At 34.6% G+C, this 9222-nt stretch overlaps 2 protein-coding genes and 1 non-coding gene across 3 annotated transcripts; 2 read left to right on the forward strand and 1 right to left on the reverse strand.

Moving 5' to 3' along the window:
- Positions 1–1011: 1011 nt before the first annotated feature.
- On the forward strand, positions 1012–4815 carry pgrmc1 (progesterone receptor membrane component 1). Its single transcript, NM_001007392.1, is given in 3 exon segments — positions 1012–1309; positions 2328–2483; positions 4118–4815. Coding segments are annotated over 3 exon segments (540 nt in total). The 5' UTR covers positions 1012–1020; the 3' UTR covers positions 4213–4815.
- A 1991-nt stretch (positions 4816–6806) lies between these two features.
- trnal-caa (transfer RNA leucine (anticodon CAA)) lies at positions 6807–6916 on the reverse strand. Its single transcript has 2 exons — positions 6879–6916; positions 6807–6852 (listed from the first exon to the last, which is right to left on the reverse strand). It is a non-coding gene; the product is annotated as a tRNA-Leu (tRNA).
- A 200-nt stretch (positions 6917–7116) lies between these two features.
- cox7b (cytochrome c oxidase subunit 7B) lies at positions 7117–8269 on the forward strand. The gene is made up of 3 exons (NM_001130602.1): positions 7117–7350; positions 7871–7992; positions 8080–8269. The coding sequence occupies exons 1-3, from the start codon at positions 7212–7214 to the stop codon at positions 8152–8154; spliced, it is 336 nt and encodes a 111-aa protein (NP_001124074.1). The 5' UTR covers positions 7117–7211; the 3' UTR covers positions 8155–8269.
- The last annotated feature ends 953 nt before the right edge of the window (positions 8270–9222 follow it).

Genomic DNA, 9222 nt, shown 5'->3' on the forward strand with positions numbered 1-9222 from the left:
TAACTTAATTTCTTCATGTTGTCTCAACACAAACCGATTGTGTGGCCCCAACCCAACCCTCCACTAAACCTAACCACCATCCCCTCTACTGGACGTATCAGGAACAACGGGTCCTGGAAATGGGATAGGATATTTCCCAGAAACATTTTGATAACATTTTACAATGTTATACATGATACATTATTAGTATTAATATTGTATTGATACATTACAGTATTATACAATAATACATATTGTCACAATTAATATAACAACATTATTTATAGCCACAGTTAGTTATATTATTTTAAAAGAGTGGTCTCAAACTCATTTCCTGGAGGGCCGTAGATCTGCATAGTTTAAACCCATTCACCTCACTTTCATCTCTTTAATAGTCTTGAACAGACACTTCGATTAGTTGGATCAGTGTTTGATTAGGGTTGAAAGAAAATTTCCTTGTTTAACATTAATTAAATCCTCATATAGATTATTAAAAGTCTTTATGGTACTTAAACAGTCAACACATAACTAAAGTAATTCATAAATACAGAACTTTAAGATTAAGTGCATGACAGGATATGACAGGATAATAAATGTTGCCATGAAACAGAATAAATATATATATATATATATATATATATATATATATATATATATATATATATATATATATATATATATATTTTTTTTTTTTTTTTTTTTTTTTTTTACTTTTAAACTTAAAGTTTAACACAGTTAAACAATAAATTGCATAAATTGGTTGTCATGATATAAAGATAAAAGGGGGTGTCTGAAAGGAACTTAATGCGGTTTACAGTCATTGGGTTTTATTAGACGTTTTTAAATAAATACTCAAATGCAAATGTAAATATATATAACAGCTAACTTCAACCCCATCGCAAAAACTACACACCCCAGAACATCCACCTCGACTCTGATTGGCTGGCGCCTCACCATTGTGTGTTTTTGGCTTCTGTGATTGGTGCACAGCTGCAGTCGACGTCGAGCCTCGATGTTCTCACGCACAGTATCAGAATCGAAATGGCTGAAGAAGCAGTCGAGCAAACTTCTGGAATCCTTCAGGAAATTTTCACGTCGCCACTGAACATCAGTTTGCTATGTCTTTGTTTGTTCCTACTTTACAAAATCATCCGCGGAGACAAGCCTGCAGACTATGGCCCGGTTGAGGAGCCGCTGCCTAAACTCAAGAAAAGAGATTTCACTTTAGCAGATCTGCAAGAGTACGATGGACTGAAAAACCCAAGAATCCTGATGGCTGTCAACGGGAAAGTATTTGATGTTACAAGAGGGAAGAAATTCTACGGTCCAGGTATCAACTTAAATATCTCAATCGAGAGTGTGATCTCAAACTTATCTCAGCTGCTTGTTTTTGTTTGTTTGTTTGTTTGTTTGTTTTACGAGGAACTTTTTTTTAAATTACGCGTGAATAATCTATTGTGTTTTATTAAAATAGCATTGATTTAATTACTGACACGCCCTTTTGTGTTGCATGTTTTATGCCTAGTCATAACTGCTAAACACTTCAAAACTATCATGTTAACTAGTAACACGCAACCTACAGAAGTGTGTTTGTGTTTGCATTGTTGTTACACTAACACCAAAACGCTGTTCTGGTATTTTCTTTCTTTTAGTAGCTTTTGTGCACACTTTTGCAATGCCAAATCTGCTGGTCATCAGTGAATGATTAACTAAACTCGGATAAAGGTTGACACTTCATATGTCTACTAGGCACAGAAACAGTTCTTCATCCCAGATAACCATACCACATATTAGGCGTGTGCCGATATAAGTTTCTGATGGTAGCTTGGATACAAATATCACGGTTTTACAGTATTGTAATTACTGCTCTTATAATATGTTCTTTTTAAATGTTTGGGGGAAAAAAAAACAACTGTTTTCCACCATTGATCACAACATATTTTATTTTAAGAAACATTTGAATTACTTTGAAACGGTAAACATGTCAGGTACTAAATAATTAAAATAAATCATTGACTTCTGCTATCTTCATTAGTTTCAAACACAGATTTTTTTACCACTTGAAAATACATCTTTGGATATCTTTCCTTTTTTGCATGTAAATAAGCCACTGCACTGTTTAGGTCCATATCTTGCTTGGATGTTGGTGCATGTAATGATTTGTTTTTCAAATGTTTGCTAAATCAGATGGTTCTATGCTGCTGGATATACTGTTGCCTTAAAAAAAGTATTTGACAACATGTAAAAATACTGCAGGAATGCAGATATTTAAATTAAAATCCCATACCTACCACATTTATTTGGTAATATACTTGGAGAGCACTAACACTCATTTTGTTCACCTTCAGAGGGCCCTTACGGAGTCTTCGCGGGCAAGGATGCGTCCAGAGGCCTGGCTACGTTCTGTTTGGAGAAAGAGGCCTTGAAAGACACTCATGATGATCTCTCCGATCTCAATGCCATGCAGCAGGAGAGCCTGAGCGAGTGGGAGACCCAGTTCACACGTGAGTTGAAGGACACTACACATTTTGCACATTTGATTTTCTGGGCCAGAAACCTGTTATACAAAACTAGCTGAACAAGTTTTAGTTTGCACCAATCCTGGGTTTAAGTAAGCAAAAATGCAGCTTGACTTTTTATCAGTCTCTGTTGCAATGATATTATGGAGCAGCTGAGCCAGAATTGGTTTAAACTAAACTGAAACCTAACTGGCTAGTCATCTAATCCAGCTTCATGGCACAAGGCCCTGATCTAGAGCAAGTTAGGAATGTAGAGCAAGCCAACCAACCCAACTTTTTTGCGCCCAGTTTGAGTTTGCTCAAACTAAACCTGAACTAATCTCAAATCGGCTTTGTTTTGGGTTAGAGAATGCAAACCCAAACTGGACCAATCAGCTGTGAGTAAAGTGACAAATCTGATTCAATAAAGCCAATCTTTGTTCCCATACTTTTTTTTTAGCTCCAAATTAGAGCCTTTTCACACCAAAAAGATTTTTGTTGCTAATGGTTATTTGAATTATACTTAATTCATAGCTTAAGGTGTTTTCACAATGCTCAATTTGAACTGTCTGTATTAACTCAGTTTGTGAAAAACTCTGGAGAGCATGCACCTGAACTTGTGAACAGCCTATCATTTTAATGATTTCTCAAAGGAAAGTCAGTGCAATTCACTTCTTTGTTTAAGTTTTGTAGAGATCATTGTCAGAAGTATAATGCATTTAAACTCATTTACAAGGCAAAAATAAACATTGCTGAGCAAGTTTAGGAACTTAAATAGGATATTATATCAATCTTCTTTTTATAAAGTTCACAAATGCCTCATAAGACAGTTATTTTAGCAGCTTTAAACTATTTATGTAAACATTTAAATGTGAATTAATGTTAATTCAAAGCCATTATTGGTATTAGTTGACACTATAACACATTTAAATAGTTTTGAATTAAGTATAAATACATGTAATTCATATAATTAATAGCCACAAAGATACTTGATGTAAGAAGACTTTAATTTGGAGCCAACAAGATTCATGGGGTCTGGGAGTGGGCCTAATGAATCTGATATATTTAACACTTTACTCACAACTAACAGCTTTACTCAGAGCTCCAGTTTGGGTTTGCATTCTTTAACCCAGAACAAAGCCGATTTAGTTTAAGTTCAGGTATAGTTTGTGCAAGTTCTGAATTTTTGGGATAATGAAAGTGGGTTGGTTGGCTTGCACTAAATGGCTAACGTGCTCCAGAACAGGGGCCTGTACCATGAAAATGGATTAGCTGGCTAAGTTTTGGTTTATTTTGCACTAATCTTGGGTTTTATGAAGCATGAATACAGCTAAAATTTAACCGTTCTTTGTTGCCATGGTAATAAGGAGCAGCTGAGCTTCCTCCGTGGTACCTAAAACCCAAAATTGGTGCAAACTAAATTGAAACTTTACCAGCTCACCAGCTAATCCAGCTTCATGTATTAGCCCGCCTGCTATGGAGCATGTTAGCCATGTAGCACAAGGTACCAAACAAGCACCAATCAAAATCAACCCACCTTCTTGGGCCCAAAAATTCAGAGTTTGCTCAAACTAAACCCGAACCAGCTTTGTGGAACAGGCCGCTGATGTGGAGTAAAAGCTTATTATTTTCCTTCACAGAGAAGTACGATTACATCGGGAAGCTTCTCAAACCTGGAGAAGAACCTACAGAGTACACAGATGACGAGGAAGTCAAGGACAAAAAGAAGGATTAGAGCGGACCCAAACCATGACCTAGTTTTGTTGCCGTCTCTTGTTTTGTCTGATGAACATCCATGTCATTTCATGTACATCACCGTGACCTTAATTACCACGTCACATTTATAAATAGAATTTCGTATCACTGTATTCATTAAACAATTGTTATATCTACAACAACTGTGAGTTATAATCATGTCTTAAGGAGAACTATTGGGTAAATATGTTCATCGTAGCCCTGCAGGAATATATATGGCTTGCTGTAAATACGGGACACAATTTCTCACGCTTGTTATTTGTTTGTTTGCTCCAGATTTTTAACTTACCAGAGATCATCTAAACCAAATACACTAAAACACACTAGAATACTTTTAAATGAGCGTCGCATTAAAAAAGGCAAGAGATGTCATTCAGGAGGGAACTGTCTCAACGGTTTCCCTGAGTTAGATTAAAACTTGACCGATACTAAAGAGGTTGTGATATGCTAGTCTTAATATCTGCTCAGGATGTTTGTAGATTAAATGTAATGTAACATTCCATAAGATTATGTTTTCAGCTTTGTTACCGATACAAGTATTTGCAAAACACCTTTTCTGTTCATTATTAAAGATTGTGATTTATTACCATTGTGCTTTATGGATTTTTGATTTAAGAGCTCTAAGTTATCAACAGGATCAACTTTGTTGAAAAACCTGTTGTATTTTTTTTGAGTCTTTTACATGCTTTGTCTGATTGATAGATAGATTTCTTTAAGCTCGTAAAAGAGCTTTTAGTCTTAAAATGTCGATCATCAGATCATGCACACATCTTTTTGCTGTGAAATCTTGTTTTTTTTGTTGCTTTTTTTTGCAGTGAAATATGATTCTTAAAAAGTAAACAACTTGCAAAGTTGTTGTCAATAAAGATTTGAAAATTTTCTGAACTGAATCAACTTCGGTTTAATTATGCCTACATATACTGTTAAATAACTCATGTTTAAATGTGTCAAATCTATAATTACAGAACTTTTGTGAGATTTTTAAATACCATCTTATTAAAATATATTATTGGTAGGATAAAATCAAATGTTTGCATGCATTTTTTGTTAGTTTGTGGCCGCTTGGTGATTTTCACTATTAGAATTACCATGTTTTATTCATACCTTACTGAAGAGAAAAATAGTTGTTAATAGTAACATTTTTAACATGGTAATAATAAACATTAAAAACAACATGCAAATAAAGAGCTATCAGCCTTTCGATTTTATTATTATTATTATTATTCATTATTTTTGCGACCCCTGGGGTGATTACGTCATATTAAAGATACAGCAATAGCGTCAAATGCAGCACATTGGTTTTATAGCCCCTGGTTAACCTTTTTGACACCTTTACGGCACTTGCGTATACAGTAAATAAAGGCCACAACTTAACATTAAGTATAGTCTTTGAGTGGCGTTCTCCAAAATTAAACGATGAATAGATTTGGGCCTATTGGTATGTGTGCGCAGTTTTGGGCAAGGTTTATATATTTATAACCACATCAGAGAATGTTGGGGGTCACGACCCAACTAGCAAAGTGCTAAGCAGGTAAACCTTACTTGTCTTACCTCTAAAGGTGCTCTAGTGCAGGGGTTCCCAAGATTTTCAGCCCGCGACCCCCCAAATAACATAACAGTGACTCGTGAGCTGGCCTCCGTTAAGCAGGATTTAACCTGCCCCTATGTCCTACTACACCAAACCCTCCATTACACATATCAACAGCTTCACAGCTTTGCGTATTTTATTTTATTGTGGGCTTCTGAAAAGAAAAGTGTCTTGTTTTACCATGATCAGTATATCGGCCATATTAAAATGGAAGCTTGTTTCTGGTGTGGAATTTAAAGAAAATCTCAAAAGCAATTGCATTTTATCTTATAATTCTTCTCAGAATTTTGACTTTGCTTCTCACAAAAGATTTAAGAATATCGGAGATTGCAGAATATATACTTGAAATGTTAAATATTAACTTGTGTAAACCATTAATTGTGCATTTATTGCTGAGTTTTCTCAGACTCAGAAATGTGAGATAATCTTACAATTGCAGAATATAAACTTAAATTGCTAAATATAAACTTAGAAGCAACAAGTATCATTTAGTATATGTTGAATTAAATAAAAAGTTCACAATTGCAAGATATATATTCAAAATCGCAAAAAGTACAGCAAGGTGTGAACTGAGAATAAAAGTAAAAGTCAGAAGTGTGAAATAAATGTTATTTTCTGCAGTTCTGAGTTCAAAATTATGCACTTTGTCTCTGATTTATAATTCAGAATTTATAAAAAGATTTTTTTTATCCCGTGACAGAAAAGGGGAAAAAAGGTCTTCAACAATATAAATAATCGTTTTTTTTTTTAAATCCTGACTCTCGTTTAATTAGTCATGTTTACCCAAAAAGCCTCTTCAAAAAAAGCATCCTCTAAAATGAAAAAACAAAAAACTAACACACTGAATGTAATAATAATGACAAGTTGTCAGATTACAACACTGAAAAGACTAGATAGATTAGTTGGTTTCTTACTAAGATTGTAGACGTATGGCTCAAGTATAGTTGTGTTATCAATAGCAGGTCATAAAAATCAGAAAAGATTTGTGTCAGAAGTGGGATTCGAACCCACGCCTCCATTCGGAGACCAGAATACCCGATTCTTCGGAAGGGTTGAACCTTGAGTCTGGCGCCTTAGACCACTCGGCCATCCTGACACGACTGAAGAGTAAATGTTAAACACAGGATTTTATATGTACTAAACGGGGAAAGCATATTTCTTATTGTTACATTGTTATTAGTCCTTTCAAACAATGATAACATCGTAAAACCACGGAACAGTTTATCTAACTGGAATGCTGGTTACGTACTCTACAGATAAAAATAATATGTCAGCATATTGGTGTAATAAAGTATAGGTAAGCGTATTTGACTGCCAGTCTTTTAGTTTTAGTTTAATGTTTTAAAACATGTTAGGTTGAATTTAAAATTTATTTTGACAACCTCTCGCGCATGCGTACAAGTCTCGACCGCTCATTTCCGCTCTGCCATTTTGTATCTGCCATTCAGTTCAAGGGTATTAGCACGCGCAGTCAGTTGTACCTGCACATAAACATGTATCGCTTTGCCAAGGCTGCCCTGAACCTCAGCGGTAAGTTAAACATTTCATTTTAAGGGCTGTAGATTTTATTTTACGTAATACTGAGCAGCGTCTGTTTTAGGTTGTTTATTAAACTGTGTGCTATTTCCCTGTAACGTTATGCTAAAGCTAATTCAGTTTTGATTTAGTACGTTACATCCATAATTAATAGCATAGTATTTTGTCACCTTTTACTATTTGAGACGTTTTATGTTTTCATTTAGTCGTCACATGTATAACCTTAACGTTACTTAAAATTTTGTTACTTAAACATTGTTAAAGATTTATTACACTGTCTGTTTCCAACGATTTGTCTTTCATACCATTTTTTTTCTATCATATTTAACTAGTCAAAGATTAAATGTATTCTAGTACTGGTCTGCTTTTAGTTGCAAGTTTGCATTCATGCAGGCTATAATTTGAAAAAACATTAGTCTTTTTTTAGAGTGTATTTCAGTGTGTTTAATATAACTTTGACTAGTCAAAAGTAAATGAACATTCATTTTAATTCCCCTTTTTTCTTTTACAATAGGTCAAAGTGCCCGTCAGGTGGCTGTTCGACAGAAGTCTGATCTGAGTCCTGAATTTCATAACAAGTATGGAGCACCTCTGCTGATTGCTGGAGCCACATTCTGCACAGCTGTTTGGGCATATGTAAGAGAGCACAGACACAATCCTCAAAACAAGTACATCTTATTTATGTATTTTATATGTGATTATGTGCTCTTTTGCACTTTGCAGGTGATCACTTCAACAGGCATTGCATGGAACCTGTCTCCTGTAGGCAAGGTGCAGCCCAAGGAATGGAAGGAGTGATGAATGCATTTCCCAATGTTGATCGAATACTAGGAAATACTGAGTGACGTTCTGAACTTTTCCATTTTGCGAATGGAGACCATTTTCACCTAATCTTGTTGCTGTCTTGGCATGTCTGTAAAAAATGAATAAATTATAAATCCTAATATTGCCATCTTGTTTTTCCATATCAGACTTAAGTTATTAATTTATTTTTATGTTATTTTGATTTGGTCAACTATCAAATGGACTTTCCTAAAGACAAAAAAAGTGGTGTAAATAAATCCCATTCAAAACTGTCAAAAATATGCAAATATGATGTGTATGCAAAAGATGCCAAGAACCTTTCAGTTAACAGTGTTTAAAAGAAACTTGTACCAATGAAAAACATTTTAACTATCTAAAGAACAGTTTCCATTTTAAAGAGAATATTTTGATGGATGTTAAAGGTTCTTCGTTGAAGCGAAACTGCTGAGTTGCAACCCTCCAGAAATTGAGTTTGAGACCTATGCTTTAAATTAATGATAACAACGTTAATGTCTTTGTACAGTCTGACTGTTTCTCTTTAGTGCATTATCAGGAGCCGCAGGCAATAATTTGGTTTGGCCTATATGTTTTTCTTGTCTCTCAAAATGTCCGTAGTCTGGTTATTGAGTCATCAATGACCATGTTTCCATCAAAGTAAACTCTTTAACCCTCCTGTTGCCCTAAAATCTGCTAACACTTTTTTTTCCCCCACTGTGGTCAATTTGACCCCAACAATTTAAAACGTCCAGAATATTTTTATTTATTTATTTTTTGCCAAAAGCTTAGCGTCAGGTAGTTGATGTCCTTTTGACTCTCTGAAATACACCCTGCCAAACCCCCACTTTCTGCCCCTTACACATACAGAATACCTATTGCATTAACTTAGACAAATTCTATATTATAAAAAGCTCACTGTTTCATCTAAAACTCAAAAAGTGTGTGTGTGTGTGTGTGTATATATATATATATATATATATATACACACAGTTGAAGTCAGCATTATTAGCCCCCCTCTTTATTTTTCCCCAATTTTTGTTTAACAAATTTTTGTCAACATATTTC

Source organism: Danio rerio, chromosome 21 (assembly GCF_049306965.1).
Source record: "Danio rerio strain Tuebingen ecotype United States chromosome 21, GRCz12tu, whole genome shotgun sequence".
Taxonomy (NCBI): Eukaryota; Metazoa; Chordata; class Actinopteri; order Cypriniformes; family Danionidae; genus Danio; species Danio rerio.

Coding starts and splice junctions, on each gene's coding strand:
- cox7b (NM_001130602.1), top strand. CDS start 7,212: ATGCGTACAAGTCTCGACCGCTCATTTCCGCTCTGCCATTTTGTATCT. Junction 7,351..7,870: donor GGCTGCCCTGAACCTCAGCG/GTAAGTTAAACA, acceptor CTTTTACAATAG/GTCAAAGTGCCCGTCAGGTG. Junction 7,993..8,079: donor GCACAGCTGTTTGGGCATAT/GTAAGAGAGCAC, acceptor TGCACTTTGCAG/GTGATCACTTCAACAGGCAT.